This window comes from Hylobates moloch, unplaced genomic scaffold (assembly GCF_009828535.3).
Source record: "Hylobates moloch isolate HMO894 unplaced genomic scaffold, HMol_V3 SCAFFOLD_16, whole genome shotgun sequence".
In the NCBI taxonomy this organism is placed as follows: Eukaryota; Metazoa; Chordata; class Mammalia; order Primates; family Hylobatidae; genus Hylobates; species Hylobates moloch.
The window spans coordinates 68,535,161-68,554,486 of NW_026652291.1; the positions used below are offsets into that span (position 1 = coordinate 68,535,161).

Sequence of the window (19,326 nt, forward strand, 5' to 3'; positions counted from 1 at the left end):
AAGGCCTTTTCTGCATCTATTGAGATAATCATGTGGTTTTTGTCATTGGTTCTGTTTATGTGATGGATTACGTTTATTGATTTGTGTATGTTGAACCAGCCTTGCATCCCAGGGATGAAGCCAACTTGATTGTGGTGGATAAGCTTTTCGATGTGCCTCTGGATTTGGTGTGACAGCATTTTATTGAGGATTTTCACATCGATGTTCATCAGGGATATAGGCCTAAAATTTCCTTTTTTGTGTGTGTGTCTCTGCCAGGTTTTGGTATCAGGCTGATGCTGGCCTCATAAAATGAATTAGGGAGGAGTCCCTCTTTTCTATTGTTTGGAATAGTTTCAGAAGGAATGGTAGCAGCTCCTCTTCGTACCTCTGATAGAATTTGTCTGTGAATCTGTCTGGTCCTGGGCTTTTTTTGGTTGTTAGGCTATTAATTACTGCCTTAATTTCAGAATTTGTTATTGGTCTATTCAGGTATTAGTTTAGTCTTGGGACTAAACAGGAATTTATCCATTTCTTCTAGATTTTCTAGTTGATTTGCATAGAGGTGTTTATAGTATTCTCTGATGGTAGTCTGTATTTCTGTGGGATCAGTGGTGATATCCCTTTCATCATTTTTCATTGTGTCTATTTGATTCCTCTCTCTTTTCTTCTTTATTAGTCTGGCTAGTGGTCTATCCATTTTGTTAATCTTTTCAAAAAAACCAGCTCCTGGATTCACTGATTTTTTTGAAGGGTTTTTTGTGTCTCTATCTCTTTCAGTTCTTCTCGGATCTTAGTTATTTCTTGTCTTCTGCTAGCTTTTGAATTTGTTTGCTCTTGCTTCTCTAGTTCTTTTAATTGTGATGTTAAGGTGTCTAGTTTAGATCTTTCTAGCTTTCTGATGTGGGCATTTAGTGCTATAAATTTCCCTCTAAACACCGCTTTAGTTGTGTCCTAGAGATTCTGGTACATTGTATCTTTGAACTCATTGGTTTCAAAGAACTGATTTATTTCTGTCTTAATTTCATTATTTACCCAGTATTAGTCATTCAGGAGCAGGTTGTTCAGTTTCCACGTAGTTGTGCGGTTTTGATTGAGTTTCTTAATCCTGAGTTCTAATTTGATTGCACCATGGTGTGAGAGACTGTCTGTTATGATTTCCATTCTTTTGCATTTGGCAAAGAGTGTTTTACTGCCAATTATGTGGTCAATTTTAGAATAAGTGCGATGTGGTGCTAAGAAGAATGTGTATTCTCTTGATTTGGGGTGGAGAGTTCTGTAGATGTCTATTAGGTCTGTTTGGTCCAGAGCTGAGTTGAAGTCCTGAATCTCCTTGTTAATTTTCTGTCTTGTTGATCTGTCTAATATTGACAGTGGGGTGTTAAAGTCTCCCACTGTTACTGTGTGGGAGTCTAAGTCTCTTTGTAGGTCTCTAAGAACTAGCTTTATGAATCTGGGTGCTCCTGTATTGGGTGCATATATATTTAAGATAGTGCTTCTTGTTGCATTGATCCATTTACTATTATGTAATGCCCTTATTTGTCTTTTTTGTTCTTTGTTGGTTTAAAGTCTGTTTTATTAGAGACTAGGATTGTACCCCCACTTTTTTTTTTTTGCTTTCCATTTGCCTGGTAAATATTCATTCATTCCTTTATTTTGAGCCTATGTGTGTCTTTGCACGAGATAGGTCTCCTGAATACAGCACACTGATGGGTCTTGACTCTTTACCCAATTTGCCAGTCTGTGTCTTTTAATTGGGGCATTTAGCCCATTTATATTTTATATATGTGTGTGTGTGTGTGTGTGTGTGTGTGTATTTTTTTTGAGATGGAATCTCCCTTTGTCTCCCAGGCTGGAGTGCAGTGGTGCAATCTCAGCTCACTGCAACCTCTGCCTCCCAGGTTGAAACAATTCTTCTGCCTCAGCCTCCTGAGTAGCTGGGACTACAGGTATGCACCACCATGCCCGGCTAATTTTTGTATTCTTAGTAGAGACGGGGTTTCACCATATTGCTCAGGCTGGTCTCAAACTCATGACCTTGTGATCTGCTCGCCTCGGCCTCCCAAAGTGCTGGGATTACAGGCGTGAGCCACCGCGCCCGGCCAAGGTTAATATTGTTATGTGTGAATTTGATCATAATGCTAGCTGGTTATGTTTCACATTAGTTGATGTGGTTTCTTCATAGTGTCATTGGTCTTTATATTTTGATATGGTTTTGCAGTGGCTGGTACTGGTTTTTCCTTTCCATATTTAGTGCTTCCTTCAGGAGCTCTTGTACAACAGGCCTGGTGGTGACAAAATCCCTCAGCATTTGCTTGTCTCTAAAGGATTTTATTTCTCCTTCACTTATGAAGCTTAGTTTGGCCGTATATGAAATTCTGGGTTGAAAATTCTTTTCTTTAAGAATGTCGAATGTTGGCCCCCACTCTCTTCTGGCTTGTAGGGTTTCTGCAGAGAGATCTACTGTTAATCTGATGGGCTTCCCTTTGTAGGTAATCTGACCTTTCTCTCTGACTGCCCTTAACATTTTTTCCTTCATTTCAACCTTGGTGAATCTGATGATTGTGTGTCTTGGGGTTATTCTTCTCGAGGATTATCTTAGAAGTGTTTGTATTTCCTGAATTTGAATGTTGGCCTGTCTTGCTAGGTTGGGGATGTTCTCCTGGATAATATCCTGAAGAGTGTTTTCCAGCTTGGTTACATTCTCCCCATCACTTTCAGGTACGTAGGTTTGGTCTTTTCACATAGTCCCATATTTGTTGGAGGCTTTGTCCTTTCCTTTTCACTCTTTTTCTGTAATCTTGTCTTCATGCTTTATTTCATTAAGTTGATATTCAATCTCTGATATCCTTTCTTCCTCTTGATCAATTCGACTGTTGATACTTGCGTATGCTTCACGAAGTTCTCGTGCTGCGTTTTTCAGCACCATCAGGTCATTTATCTTCTCTAAACTGGTTATTCTAGTTAGCCTTTCCTGTAACGTTTTATCAAGGTTCTTAGCTTCCTTCCATTGGGTTAGAACATGCTCCTTTAGCTCACAGGAGTTTGTTATTATTACCCACCTTCTGCCTACTTCTGTCAATTCGTCATACTCTTTTCTCTGTTCAGTTTTGTGCACTTGCTGTAGAGGAGTTGTGATTATTTGGAGGATAAGAGGCATTCTGGTTTTTGGAATTTTCTTCATTTTTGTCCTGATCTTTGTGGATTTATCTACCTTTGATCTTTGATGCTGATGACCTTTGGATAGGTTTTTTGCATGGGCGTGCTTTTTGTTAATGTTGATGTTATTGCTTTCTGTTTGTTAGTTTTCCTTCTAACAGTCAGGCCCTTCTTCTGCAGGTCTGCTGGAGTTTGCTGGAGGTCCACTCCAGATCCTGTTTGCCTGGGTATCACTAGCAGAGGCTGCAGAACAGCAAAGATTGCTGCCTGTTCCTTCCTCTGGAAGCTTCGTCCTAGAGGGGCACCCACCAGGTGCCAGCTGGAGCTGTCCTGTATGAGGTGTCTGTCAACTCCTGCCGGGAGGTGTCTCCCAGTCAGGAGGCACAGGTGTCAGGGACCCACTTGAGGAGGCAGTCTGTCCCTTAGCAGAGCTCGAATGCAGTGCTAGGAGAGCCCCTGCTCTCTTCAGCGTCGGCAGGCAGGAATGTTTAAGTCAGCTGAAGCTGTGCCCACAGCTGCCCCTTCCCCCAGGTGCTCTGTCCCAGGGAGATGGGGGTTTTATCTTTACGCCCCTGACTAGGGCTGCTGCCTTTCTTTCAGAGATTCCCTGCCCAGTGAGAAGGAATCTAGAGAGGCAGTTTGCACACAGCTGCTTTGCTGCACTGTGGTGGGTTTCACCCAGTCTGAACTTCCTGGTGGCTTCCTTAATATGGTGAGGGGAAAACCACCTACTCTAGCCTCAGTATTGGTTGATGCCCCTCTCTGCATCAAGCTCTATTGTCCCAGGTTGACTTCAGACTGCCGTGCTGGCAGCGAGAATTTCAAGCCAGTGGATCTTAGCTTGCCGGGCTCTGTAGGGGTGGGACTCACTAAGACCACTTGGCTCCCTGGCTTCAGCCCCTTTCCAGGGGAGTGAACGGTTCTGTCTCACTGGGGTTCCAAGTGCCATTGGGGTATGAAAAAACACTCCTGCAACTAGTTCAGTGTCTGCCCAAGCAGCTGCCCAGTTTTGTGCTTGAAACCCAGGGCCCTGGTTGTGTAGGCACTTGAGGGAATCTCCTGGCCTGCAGGTTGCAAAAACCGTAGGAAAAGCCTAGTAGCTGAGCTGGATAGCACAGTCCCTCAGGGCTTCCCTTGGCTAAGGGAGGGAGGTCCCCAGCCCCTTGCACTTCCCAGGTGAGGTGACACCCCACGCTGCTTCTGCCTACCCTCAGTGGGCTGCCCTCACTGTCTAACCAGTTCCATTGAGAATAACTGGGTATCTCAGTTGGAAATGCAGAAATCTCCTGCCTTCTGCATTGGTCTCCGCTGGGAGCTGCAGACCAGAACTGTTCCTATTTGACCGTCTTGCCCTGCTCCTTATTTATTAAATTTTAAATTGATTTTATTTATTTTATTTTTAGAGATGGGGTCTCACTATGTTACTCAGGCTGGACTCAAACTCCTGGGCTCAATTGACTCTCCAACTTCAGCCTCCTGAGTAGCCAAGACTACAAGCACGCACCACTGTGCCTGGCTTTATTTTTATTTTTAATTGACACATAATTGCATATATTTATGGGACACAATTCGATGTGTCAGTGTATGTATTGCATTGTATCATAATTAAATCAAGGTAATGAGCAGATTAATCACTTCAAACATTATTTCCTTCTTGTGGGAACGTTTAAAATATTGTAAGCTATTTTGAGATACACAATACCTTATTGTTAATGCATGTAGTATTTGAATTTCTGTGTCTGGTTTATTTCACTTAATGTTCTCCAGGCTTATTCATGTTTGTGAAAATGACAGAATTTCATTCCTTTTCTTTTTCTTTTAAACTTTTGTGTTTATGAGTACATATGAAGGTTTGTTACTTAGCTAAACACATGTCACAGGAGTTTGTTGTACATATTTCATTTCCCAGATATTAAACCTAGTACTCAATAGTTATATTTTTTGCTCTCTTCCTCCTCCGATTTTCCCGTCAAGTAGACCCCACTGTCTGTTGTTTCCTTCTTTGTGTCCGTAAGTTCTTATCATTTAGCTCCCACTTGTGGATGAGAACACGTGGTATTTGGGTTTCTGTTCCTGCATTAGTTTGCTAAGGATAATGGCCTCCAGCTCTATCCATCTTCCTGCAAAAGACATGATCTTGTTTTTTTTTTTTTTTTATGACTGCCTAGTATTCCATGGTGTATATGTACCACATTTTCTTTATCCAGTCTGTCATTGATGGGTATTTAGGTTGATTTAATGTCTTTGGTATTGTGAATAGTGCTGCAGTGAATATTTGTGTGCATGTGTCTTTATGGTAGAATGATTTATATTCCTCTGGGTATATGCCCAGTAATGGGATTGCTGGGTTGAATGGTAATTCTGTGTTTAGCTCTTTGAGGAATCACCATATGCTTTCCAGAATGGTTGAGCTAATTTACACTTCCATCACCAGTGTGTAGGTGTTGCCTTTTCCCCGTAACGTTGCCAACATCTGTTATTTTTTGATATTTTAATAATAGCCATTCTGACTGGTGTGAGTTGGTATCTCACTGTGGTCTTTATTTGCATTTCTCTCATGATCAGTGATATTGATCTTTTTTTCATATGTGTGTTGGCTGCATGTATGTCTTCTTTTGAGAAGTGTCTGTTCATGTCCTTTGCCCACTTTTAATGGGGGTTTCTCTCGTAAATTTAACTTCCTTATAGAGGCTTGATATTGGACCTTTGTCAGATGTATAGTTTACAAATATTTTTACAACCATTTTATAGGTTGTCTGTTTACTCTGTTGATAGTTCCTTTTGCTGTGCAGAATCTCTTAAGTTTAATTAGATCCCACTTGTCAATTTTTGCTTTTGTTGTGATTGCTTTTGCTTTCTTTGTCATGAAGTCTTTGCCCATTCCTATGTCCAGGATGGTAATACCTAGGTTGTCTTCCAAGATTTTTATAGTTTTGGCTTTTACATTTAAGTCTTTAGTCCATCTTGAGTTGATATTTGTGTATGGTGTAAGAAAGGGGTCCAGCTTCAATCTCTTTATGACTAGTCAGTTATCCCAGCACCATTTATGGAATAGAGAATCCTTTCCCTATTGCTTGTTTTTGTCAGCTTTATTGAAGATCAGATGGGTGTAGTTGTGTGGCCTTATTTCTGGACTCTTTATTCTGTTCCACTGGTCCATGTGCCTGTTTTTGTACCAATACCATGCTGTTTTGGTTACTGTAGCCCTGTAATATAGTTTGAAGTTGGGTACCATGATTCCTCCAGCTTTGTTTTCTTGCTTTGGATTACCTTGGCTATTTGGGCTATTTTTTGGTTGCCTATGAATTTTAAAATAGTTTTTTCTAGTTCTGTGAAGAATGTCATTGGTAGATTGATAGGAATAGCATTGAATCTGTAAATTGCCTTGGGGAGTGCAGTCATTTTAATGTTATTGATTATTCCTATCCATGTGCATGGGATGTTTCTCCATTTATTTGTCTCATCTCTGTGTTCTTTGAGCAGTGTTTTGTAATTCTCATTGTAGAGATTTTTCACCTCCCTAGTTAGTTAGATTTCGTTCTTTTTAATGGATGAATAGTATTCTATCGTGTCTATATACCAAATTTTCTTTATCCGTTCATCTAATGTTGGACATTTAGGTTGATTTCATATCTTGACTATTGCGAATAGTGCTGCAGTAAACATAGGAGTGCAGCTATCTCTTTGACATACTGATATCATGTTAAGCAAACATTAGCAGACCAAATTCAGCATTCTATAAAATAACTGCATTATAATTAAATTGGGTTTAATCCAGGAAAGCAAGTTTGGTTCCAAATTAGGAAAAATCTCTTAGTGTAACTCACCGTTTTAGCAGATCAAAGGTGAAAAAGCATGTGATAATTCAGATTCTTTAATCTGTATTCATATGGTAATTGAAGAAAATGGCAAAAAATATTGCCAACCATGATAATGAAAGGTTATAATTGGGTGCTTTGGAAAGAATTGAGAAAATTACATAGAAGAAAAATAGTGCTTTCAAATTAGGTATGGGGAGATTGAGCTAGTTAGTTTAGCCAGAAATTAAAGAAGGAAACTATAAACATACACTCATTGAGTATTCCTTTAATGAAGGACCACGGCTTTTTCTTTGAGTAGGGATTCAATGAATGGAATATGGCAGAGGATTTCTTATATAATCCATGCATATATGCTTTATACAGTTTTCAGTCTCAGTCTCTTTACAGAGGGGAAAAACCCTGAAGAACATATCTTGAAATCTGAAAACAGGATACTCTTAGGTTTTATGACTTTGTCCTAAACTTTTTGCCCAATACTTGTCCAAATCATATTTGTTATGGTAGAGAAGTAGGTTATGAAAGCAAGAGTGAGGGGGAAGGTGATCGCATAGATAGTTTGATAAAGCCAATTATATTTTATTGTAATCATTTGTTGACTACATAAAGGTTTTTTTTACTTCACTATAAGCAATAGATTGCTTTTCTGTACAGATTAATGCATTTTTTCATCTCAGATTTCAAAATTGAGTTTTTCTACTTTTGTGGATTTTTATACTTTTTAAGCTAAGTAAAGGAACAAATAAGTAGTAACACTCCAGTGTAGGAAGGACTGATTAGATATGTGTGTGTGTGTGTGTGTGTGTGTGTGCATGCAAATATACACATACATGTATGCATATATTAGATTAGCATATATATATAATTTATATATTTATGTATCTTAGTATATGAATAAAATTGGTGGACAAAATTAGTTATTGAGGCTATTTTTTAGAAACATTTAAAAATTGTAGTTGAGTTGTTTTATTGAGGCTATTTATTTTTTTCAAGACAGAGTCTTGCTCTGTCACCCAGCTGGAGTGTAGTGGCACAATGTGGGCTCACTGCAACCTCTGCCTCCCAGGTCCAAGCGATTCTTTCATGTTAGCCTCCTGAATAGCTGGGACTATAGGCATGCACCACCATGCCCAGCTAATTTTTGTATTTTTAGTAGAGACAGCGTTTTACCATGTTGGCCAGGCCGGTCTCGAACTCCTGACCTCAAGTCATCCACCCACCTTGGCCTCCCACTGTGCCTGGTATTGAGGCTGTTTTTTAGAAACATATTTAAAATTGTATTTGAAGTATTTCTTAATAAAATTATGTCCCAACTATTTATCAATGTTGTGTCTATTGGGAATAGTAGTAGTATGCTTGGTATAATGTTTAAACTGTTGCAAATTGAGTTATATTTAGTTGAAAGTTAAACTGCACAATATGAGTAGCGTATCTGTATTTCCAGTTTGGTATTCTTTGATCCTGGAAGGATGGACAGGCAAAGGGGAGTTGTTAGTCAAGTGGTGCGAAGTTTCAGTTAGACAGGGGGAATAAGTTCTAGTGATCTGTTGCGCAGCATGGTGACTATTGTTAACAATCATTTTTTGTATATTTCAACATTGTTAAAAGAGTAGACTTTAAATGTTTTTACTGCAATGAAAGAATATGTGAGGTGATGTGGAATGCTAATTAGCATGGTTTATTACTTATTTACTTATTATTATTATTCTACTACGATGTAGACATGTATCATAACATTATGTTGTACCCCGTAAACATATGCAATTTGTTAATTAAAAAAATATTTCTAAAAAGATGAAAAAAAAACCCAATTCAGAATGTTTATGTATTGTGTTTTATTGTTCTAAAAGAGAGGATTTTTTTTTTTCCAGGCAACCTAATGAGGCCTCTCTTGAATTATGGTATTGCTTGGTGAGCATATATATATTTTTAATGTTACTTTCTGGAATAATGTTAATTAATTTATACAAATTAGTTGTATTTTTATATTACTGTTGCAGTATGTCTATGGGCTTTCTGGTTGAAGAAAGTGAACCAGTAGTTTGGAGAGGCCTTATGGTAATGTCGGCCATTGAGAAATTGTTGAGGCAGGTAAGAATATTGCTTTAAATATAATTTTATCATTGGCAAAGCTGTGGTTAATACATTTGCTGATTGGAGAATTGTTAAAATTTGCATTCAGGAATCAGTTGATGGGATGAATGTATAATGCGTAATATGGCACCTAATGAGTTAATGTGGTGCCAAGACCAAACTTCACTGTTAACATGATTTAATCTTTCCCATTGCTTGTGAGTACTAAAAATTCTATTGTCTTACTTGATACCGTTTTCTTGCTTTGGCTGTGTCTGCAGTAAGAAGACCAAATCTATTTTTATAAGTTATCTGCCTTCTTTAGATTTGTGATTAATCCCATTGTGGCCAATATTGAGTTATAAGGGCAGTGTGGAAATTCTACAGATGTAGAACAAAATTATATAAACCAATGTACTTGTGATTTAAAATTGCTCCAGAAAAAAGTAAAATTTTGTTTTGAGTATATATGGTTATATATTTGCATGTGTAATATTTGTCCAATCAACTTTAATTTAGCCTTAAGAAAAGAAGAGAACATTTGATTGGATAATCTAAAAATATCAATTGGGCTATATGTTATTTATAGTTAGCTTGGAATAAGTTTTATTTTTTTCTTAGTAGATGTGAGTTTGTAATTGTCTTCTAGGTAAAAGTTAAAAGTAATTTGCATTTACTTCATCAACTTATAACAGTTACCTTTTATTTATTCAGATTCTACTTTGGGTCAGGCACCATACAATCGGTTGATAATTCTAATGGTAGATACTCCTATATTCATTTTCAGGTATACAATTAAGTAGATGAAATCTGTCTTGAACTCTGAAACTCTTCTTTTTTCACTATAACATCTTGCCTTTCTACCACTTTTGCTGCTTGAATTGTGATAAATGTGCTGTTTGATTTTTGGTCCTTGTCGTTTAAGTCTCTTGGTTTCATTTTCTCCTCTTTTACTGTCAGATCCCGTAGTTGGTGATTTCATTTAAACTTCCCAAACCACCCCATCCCCACCAATTCCTTTGTGACCTTGACCTTTATTTGTCTTGATTAACCCACCCTCTGTTTTCTCTACTGCTAAATACTATCAGAGAATATAGAATAGTTGTGTTAATTGCCTGCATTATATATTTTTGATTTTTGAATTTAGCTACCTTTAGCTACCTTCACAACACTTCAGTCATCAGATTTTACATGTTGTTATTCTCAAAAAATATTTGGGGAATTTGGTAGTCTAGCAGAGGTCCAAATGAAGATTTGGCAAAAACAAACTCTCTGACACATAAATTGTATAAAAGTTACAGTTTATTGGTCAGGTGTGGTGGCTCACGCCTGTAATCCCAGCACTTTGGGAGGACGAGATGGGTGGATCACGAGGTCAGGAGATAGAGACCATTCTGGCTAACACTGTGAAACCCTGTCTCTACTAAAAATACAAAAAAATTAGCGCCACGTGGTGGCAGGTGCCTGTAGTCCCAGCTACTCGGGGGGCTGAGGCAGGAGAATGGCGTGAACTCGGGAGGCGGAGCTTGCAGTGAGCCGATATCGCGCCACTGCACTCCAGCCTGGGTGACAGAGCAAGACTACATCTCAGAAAAAAAAAAAAAAAAGTTTGTTTTGAGAAGCATGGTGGATACATTTTCAGCAAACATACTATAGAATATCAGGATAAAGATGGGGTAAGAAAATGGATTCATATTTTATTGGGATGCTTTGAGGTTACCTAGAGTATACCTATCTTACAGTCTTTTGTGAAGTCACTTTCATGTGTGCATTTTATTGGGAGCTGAAAAGCTGGTATTTTAGGCCTACACTGGGACTAATGCAGATCATCAGAGCTAAGGAGTGTTTTCACTTTTGTTTTGATTTAGAAACCAAACCATTATTTGGTAAATTTAACATCCTTAATGAAAATTCAGTAGCTAGATAGAACTTTTGTACAGCAGTGGATTGTAGGGGGTACCTGATTCATTGGCTCATTTTAAATAATTGAATATAACATATATACAGAAGAATGTACAAATCATGAGTATAATTAGATAAATTATCCCAAAGTTGAAACACCTATATAATCATCATTTAGAACAAGATAACTAGAACAATACCAGTGATCCAGAACATCCTCTCATGTTCCCTCCTAGTATCCATTTATGGGGGAAGAAAAATACTGTAGTCATTCTGACATCCTGAACTAGAAGTCTGGTTTAAAGTTGTTTTGTTTTTTTCTTTTTCTCCCTGACAATACTTTGTTGAGCTAAAATTATGCATACAATGAGATGCATAGATTTTCAGTGTATAATTCAGTGATTTTTGATAAATATATATACCTATGTAATCATAACCCATAACCAAACTGAATAGCATTTCCATCCTCTAAGTGGGTTTCCTTGGGCCCCCTTCTGTTTCATCCCATACCCATAGACAATCATTGTTGTGATTTATGTCACCATAATGAGTTTTACATGTTTTTAAATTTCAAATGAATAGGATTATACAGGATATAGCTTTTTTTTTTTGAGACAGAGTTTTGCTCTTGTTGCCCAGGCTGGAGTGCAATAGCGCCATCTTGGCTCACTGCAACCTCCGCCTCCCAGGTTTAAGCAATTCTCCTGCCTCAGCCTCCTGAGTAGCTGGGACTACAGGCATGCGCCACCACGCCTGGCTAATTTTGTATTTTTAGTAGAGACGGGGTTTCTCCATGTTGGTCAGGCTGGTCTTGAACTCCCAACCTCAGGTGATCTACCTGTCTCGGCCTCCCAAAGTGCTGGGATTACAGGCGTGAGCCACTGCAACTGGCCAGGATGTAGCTTTTTTTGTATATGGTTTCACTTAGCCTAAGGCTTTTGAAATTCATGTTTATTGTTGCATATAATAGTAGTTGGGTCTTCTTTATTGCTAAGTAGGATTCCATTGTATGAATATAATAAAAAGTTTTATTTTTTTTTCTGTTGATGAATATTTGGGTGGTCTCCAGTTTTGGGCTATTGTGAATAATACCTCTATAATACTTTCACAGTTGTTCATAAGTTTTCCAGTTGCTTCACATTTTTGTTAACATTTGGTGTTGTCAGTCTCGTTACTTTTAACCATTCTAATAGATATAAAATGTATCTTGTTATGGTTTTAATTTGTGTTTCCCTGATGATCAATAATATTGAGCCCTTTTCCACATGTGTATTAGATCTCATATTTTCTTTTGTGACGTGTCTGTTCAAGTCTTCTACTCATTTTTAAATTTTTTTTTTTTTTTTTTTTTTTTTTTTAGTAATTGAGTTGTAGGAATTTGTACATATTTTGGCTATGAGTCCATTGTCAGGTAATAGATATTGGGAGTATTTATCCCAGTCTGTGGCTTGTCTTTTTATGCTGGAGTTTGAATTTTAATAAATTCCAATTTCTTATCTTTTTTATGCTTAGTGCTTTTTGTATCCTCTTTAAGAAATCTTTGCCTGTTTACCCCAAGGTTATAATGATAAGAATGTATTTATTTTTTATTCTTTTTTAAAATTCTTAATTTAAAAATTTTATGGGTATATAGTAGGTTAGTATATTTATGGGGTACATGAGAAATTTTGATACAGACAGGCACTGAGTAATAATTGCATCAGGGTAAATGGGGTATTCATCCCCTCAAGCATTTATCCTTTGTGTTTCAAACAATTCAATTATACTCTTTTAGCCATTTTAAAATGTACCATCAAATTATTTTTTACTATAACTACAGTCACCGTGTTGTGCCAGCAAATATTAGGTTTTATTCATTCTTTCTGTTTGTTTGTACCCATCAACCATCCCCATTCCCTCCACCCCCACCACCCTTCGCATCCTCAGGTAACCATCTTTCTATGCTCTATCTCCATGAGTTCAGTTGTTTTAATTTTTAGGTACCACAGATAAGTGAGAACATGTGATGTTTATCTTTCTATGTCTGGCTTATTTCAGATATTTGAGAGGACTTGAGTGTTGTGATCTAAGCTGTATCTGCTTTAGGGGCCACCCCAAACCTAGTAATGCTTGGTTCTTGCAGACATGCAGAGGTACTGCCTTGATGGTCTTGGACAAGATGTGGGTGAATTCTCTGGATTACCATGCAGAGGCTCTTGTTCTCTTCCCTTACTTTCTCCCAAACAAAGAGAATCTCTCTCTGTCTGTTCTGAGCTACCTAAAGCTGGGGATAGGGTGACACAAGCACCCCTGTGTCCTCTACCACTGTGACTGTGGTAGTCAGACCTGAAGCCTGCTCAGCACTGTGTCTTGTCCTGCTTTTACCACTATCCGGCTACTATGTTTGCTCAAGGCCCTATAGCTGTCCAATCAGCAGGTGGCAAAGCGAGACAGGCTTGTGTCCTTTCCTCAGGGCAGCGAGTTCTTCCAGACCCCAGGTGGGTCCAGAGATGCCATCTAGGAGCCACAGACTGGAGTCAGAAACCTTAGAAGTCTACCTGGTGTTCTGTTATACTGCTGCTGAGTTGGCAGTCAAAGCATGAGGTGCAGTTCTTCCCATTCTTTCCTCCTCTTTCCACAGGCTGAGGAGCCTCACTCTGTGGCCACCAGCACTACAGACCCACAGGGCATACTTCTAGGCTTCCACTGATGTTCACTTAAGGCCCCAGGGCTCTTCAGTCAGCTCGTGGTGAAGGTTGCCAGGCCTGAGACTCACTCTTCAGGGCAGTGGGCTCCCCTCTGGCCCAGAGCAGGTCCAGAAATGCCATCCAAGAGCCAAGGGACCTAGGACCCTGCATGGTGCTCCACCCCACTGTGGCTGAGCTGGTACCTAAGGTGCTAGGCAAAGTCTCCTTTACTTTTCCCTTTGCTTTTATCAAGTAGATGAAGTCTGTCATTGTAGCTACCACAGCAGGGAGTGTGCTGTATCTTACCTTAAACCAGCACATCTCAGAGTCTCACCCAAAGGTCCGTGGCATAGTTCCCGGGTATTGCTGCTGGTTATTCATGGCCCAGGGGCCCTTTATTCAGCAGGTGTTGGTCCTGCCATGACTGGGTCCTTGTCTTCAAGGTATCAGGTTACCTTCTGGCCCAGGGCATGTCTAGGAATGTCATCCAGGAGCCTGGAATGGGGTCCTCACAGATCTGCTCTGTGCCCTGTCCTACTGTGGCTAAGCTGGTATCCAAGATGCAAGACAAAGTTCTCTTTGTTCTTCCCTCTCCTGTCCTGAAGTGAAGAAAGGGTCTTTTGTGAAGCCACGACCTGTGCAGCCTGGGGTTGGGGGAGTGTTGGTGCATGCACTCCGTTAGCTGCCCTGGCTGCTGTCTTAGTAGGTCGTGTGCTCCCCTGGTCCACTGGCTCTGAGCGCAGCTCAGCTCTAGGACTCTCCTAGAAGCTGCAGTCCTTGTAGCCTAGACTCCCTTTGAAGTTTATTTAGAATCCCAGAGCACTCCAGCTCGTGGTGATGAGGCTTGCCGGAACTCAGGTTCCGACTGCTGGGTTGAGCGATTCCCCTCTGGTTAGGGCCAGTCCAAATGCTTCCTCTGTGGGCAGGTGTCAGGTAGGTGCAGCCCGGTTCTGCTTTTTGCTATGATGGGGCAGCACAAAGTTCAGTGCAAAGTCTCACAGTTGCTGCATTCTCCCTCCCCAAGCACACAGATTCTCTGTGCCACACAGCTCTTGGGCGATGGGGGAAGGGTGGAGACCACAATTCAAGACTGTCTTTCCTGACCTTTTCAGTGTGTCTTTCAGTAATATAAAATTGAAACCAGGTATTCTGAGTGCTCAACTGATTTTTGGTTCTTATGTAGGTTTTGTGTATGTGTGTAGAGAGTTGTTAAATTTGGTGTTCCTGCGTTGGGGGCGGGGGGCAATTTTTGCAGCCTTCTATTCCACCATCTTGCTTTGCTCTCTCTCTCTTTTGTTCTCAAAGCTTTATAATTCTGTCTTGTACATCTTGAATTAATTTTTATGTGTGAAATAAGGGTCAATGTTTATAATTTTTTATAGTTTATACAGTTATGTTAGCATCATTTGTTTGAAAGACTTCCCTTTCCCTGAATTTATTTATATATTAGATAAAAATCAATTAACCGTATGTGTATCATCTATTCTGGATACTTAGTTGTGCTCCATTATTCTGTTTGTTTAATCCTTACTGTAAAACCACATTGTCTTGATTATTATAGCTTTATAGAAGGCTCAAAATTAGGAAATGTGCATTTTCCAACTGTGTTTTTTCAAGATTGTTTTGGCTGCTCTAGTTTCTTTTACTTTTCTATGTATTTTAGATTCAATTTGTGCAGAAAAGCATGTTGATACTTTTATTAGGATGATATTTAATATATAGAACAGTTTTGTATGAATTGAGATCCTGACAACATTGAGTCTTCTAATCTGTGACCTTTTCTGCATTTTGTTAGAGCTTCTTTAATTTCTTGGAGTAATGTTTTGTAGTTTTTGGCATATAGGCCTTCTTTTGTTAGATATATCTTTTATGCAATTTATATTTTTTGATCATCTTGTAAATTGAGTTGTTATTTAAGTATTGAATTTCAAATTGTTTGTTGCTAGTGTACAGAAACACATACTACTGATTTTTGTACATTAACCTTGAATCCTGTGACTTTGCTAAATTTTAATAATCTAGTAGTTGTTTAGTAACTGTATTAGTATCTTGTGTGTACATTTATGTTGTCTGCAAATAAAACAGCTTAATTTCTTCCTTTTCAATCCATTGCTTAAATTTCATTTTCTGGTCTTCTTATTGCCTTTACTTACTGCCAGTATAATGTTGGACACAGGATTAGAGTAGACATCCTGGCCTTTATCCTGATTTTGGTGGGGAAGAACGTTAAATATTTCGTTGCTATGAAAGATGATAGCTGTAGGATGCCCTCTCTCAGGTTAGGAAATTCCTTCCTGTTTCCTTGTTTCCTGAAAATTTTTATTGTTAATCATAAATGTTGAATTTTTTCAAATGCTTTTCCCTCATCACTTATTGAAATGATCATATAATTTTTCTCCTTTATTCTTTTTAATTTGGTTATTCTGACTGATTTTCTGATGTTAATTTTTTCTTGATCATATTTTAATTACAATGAGTAATATTGTAATTATAGTTGTCCCTCAGTATCTGTGGGGGATTGGTTCCAGGAACTCTGTAGGTACCAAAATCCATGAAGGCTCAAGTCTCTTACATAAAGTGGTGAATGTGGTATTCGCATATAACCTACACACAGCCTCCCTTTGAATAATCTCTGTATTACTTATAATAACTAATACAGTGTAAATGCTGTGTAAATAGTATACTGAATTGTTTAGAGAATAATGACAAGATAAGTCTGTACATATTCAGTACAGATGTAACCATCCATTTTTTTCTGAATATTTTTGATCTGCAGTTGGTTGAATTCATGAATGTGGAACCCATGGATATGGTGGGCCAACTGTACTTTTACTACATTGCTGGATTGAATTTGCTAGTGCAGATATTTTGTTAGACTTTTGCATTAGTGTTTGTGAAGAATATTGGTTTGTAATTTATTTTTCTTGTAATATTTTTTTCAAGTGTTATATGAGAGTTAGCCTGGCCTCAAAAAGTAAGTTGGAAAGTACTTTCCTCTTCTGTTTTCTGAAATATCTTGTGTAAAAAATTTATTAGCTTTGGTTTAAATGTTGGTATTTGATGGAATTTATTAGTGAAACCTAGGCTTGGCATGCTTTGTTTTGTTTTGGGTTGGGAGAACATTTTTGACGACTAATTCTATTCAGATTTTAAATTTTATCTTGTTTTAATTATGTTAAATTGTGTTTTATAGGAATTTACTTCTTTTACTTTAATTGTATAATGTACACATATTTGTTCATAATATTTTCTTGTGTTTTTATATGGATATGGGATGTAGCAGTGTTCCTTCCTTATTTCTAATGTTAGTAATTTGTTTATTTTTCTCTTTTATTCTTGATTGTTCTTGCCAGATGTTTATAAACTTTTCTGTTTTTTTTCAAAAAACCAACTTTTCACCCTTAGACATTTTTCTATCGTATGTTTGTTTCTTATTTCATTGTTTCTGCTTTTATCATTATTATTTCCTTCCTTTCATTTATATCAGGCTAATATACCCTTCTTTTTCTAGCTCTTAAGGTAGACAGTTAAATAATTGATTTAAATTTTTTTTAAATACAAGCAGCTAAGGCTATAAATTTATCTCTTAGGCGTTGCTTAAACTTTCACAATTCTGATACGTTGGTGTTTTCATTGTCATTCAGTTAAAAGTAGTTTCTAATTTCCTTCTTTTGCCTACAGATATTTTTGGTATGTTGTTTAATATCTGAACATTGGAAGATCTTCTTAATAACTTAATGGCATTGATTTCTAGTGTAATTTTGTTTTGGCTAGAGAATACACTCTGTAACATTTCAGTGTTAAAATGTTTTGAGATTTTCTTTTTGTGGACCAGCACCAGCATGTGATCCATCTTTGTGAATATTTCATACGCTTTTGGAACGACTGCATTTTTAAATTATTTTGGTTAATGTTCTGTAAATATGATTTAGGTCAGGTTGGTTGACAGAGTTGTTCAAATTTTTTTGTTAACTTTACTGATTTGTTTGTCTAGTTACTGTATAAATTAATGAGAGAGGAGTGTCAACATCTCCAGGTATGGTTGTATATTTGCACATTTCTCCCTCTATTTCAATTTTTACTTAATATATTTTGGAGTTCTGTTATACTCTCATATGTTTTGAATTGTTATGTATTCATGGTGAATTTGCCCTTTTGTTGTTATGAAATACTCCTCTATATCTCTGGTAAATTCCTCATATTGAAGTCTACTTTATCTGATACTAATATAGCCACATTTGCTTTTTTTATGTATACAATTTCATGGAATTTTTAAATTATTTTACTTTTAACCTTCTATTTCATTATATTTAAAGTGAGTCTCTTGATTTCAACATTTAGTTGTATCTTACTATTTTATTCAGTTTGATAATCTTTGCCTTTTAATTGGAATGCTTAGTTTATTTACATTTAGTATAATTATTAATGGTTGGGTTTCAGTCTACCATTTTGATTTTTTCCTTATATGTTTCATCTGTTTTTTTCTTTTTTCTTACGTTCTTTGAATAAATGAAATATTTCTTGAATTCCATTTAAATTCTCCATTAGCTCCTTAGCTATCTATCCCTCTTGGTATTATTATTCTATGACTGCTTTAGGGATTATAATATGTTTTCTTATCACAGTCTTCTTAAAGAAAAGTTAATATTATGCTATTTAATATGAAGTTAAGAATGCTGTGTCTCAGTCCATTTAGTGTTGCTATAAAGGAATACCTGAGGCTGGGTAATTTATAAAGAAAAGAGGTTTATTTGGCTCATGGTTCTACAGACTGTACAAGAAGCATGGCACCAACATCTGCTTCTGGTGAAGGTTTCAGGCTGCTCCCACTCATGGTGGAAGGCAGAGGAGAGCCAGTATATGCAGAGATCACATGACAAGAGAGAGGAAGCGAGGCAGGGAGGAGATGCTAGGTTTTTTTTTTTTTTTTTTTTTTTTTTGACAACGAGCTCTTGTAGAAACTAACAGAGTGAGAACTCTCATTACTATAAGGATGGCACCAAGCTGTTTATGAGGGATCCTCTTCCATGACCCAAGCACCTCCCACTAGATTCCACCTCCAACACTGGAGATACAATTTCATCATGAGGTTTGGAGAGACAGCTATCCAAACTATAGCACCTTGTAACAATACAGTACCATTCACCATCTCCTGTATTTTATTGATATATTTTAACTATAATCCATTATAAATCTCACATACAGTGCTATAAAACTTATTTAGTCATCTTTTAAGCTAGTTAATAAAACAATCTTTTTTTTTTTTGTGAGACAGGGTCTCACTCTGTCACTAGGCTGTAGCTCAGTGGCACAATCTAGGCTCACTGCAACTTCCGCCTCCTTGGTTCAAGCAATTCTCCTGCCTCAGCCTCCCGAGTAGCTGGGATTACAGGCCACCACCAGCTAATTTTTGTATTTTTAGTAGAGACGGGGTTTCACCATGTTGGCTAGGATGGTCTCAAACTCCTGACCTCGTGATTTGCCCGCCTCGGCTTCCCGAACTGCTAGGACTACAGGTGTGAGCCACCACGCCTGGCCACCAAAACAATTTTTTTATTTACTTACACACTTGCTATTTCAGTACTTTTCAATTTTTCTTTAGATCTGAGTTTAATCTGGTACTGTTTTTCTTTATCTTAAAAACCTTCCTTTATTTTTTTTTTTATGGTGTGGGTCTGCTGGTGATGAATTTTCTCAACTTTTATTTATTGGAAATGTCTTTATTTTTC

General features: G+C 37.7%; 1 protein-coding gene across 4 annotated transcripts in view; it reads left to right on the top strand.

Moving 5' to 3' along the window:
* The window catches only part of NUBPL (NUBP iron-sulfur cluster assembly factor, mitochondrial), a 322,052-nt gene that overhangs the window by 66,320 nt on the left and 236,406 nt on the right, over positions 1-19,326 (top strand). For all 4 annotated transcript variants that reach the window (XM_058429741.1, XM_032180169.2, XM_058429740.1 and 1 more), the window contains 2 exons: positions 8,828-8,867; positions 8,957-9,047. In XM_058429741.1, the coding sequence (XP_058285724.1) occupies positions 8,828-8,867; positions 8,957-9,047 (131 nt within the window). The remainder of the gene's footprint in view (positions 1-8,827; positions 8,868-8,956; positions 9,048-19,326) is intronic.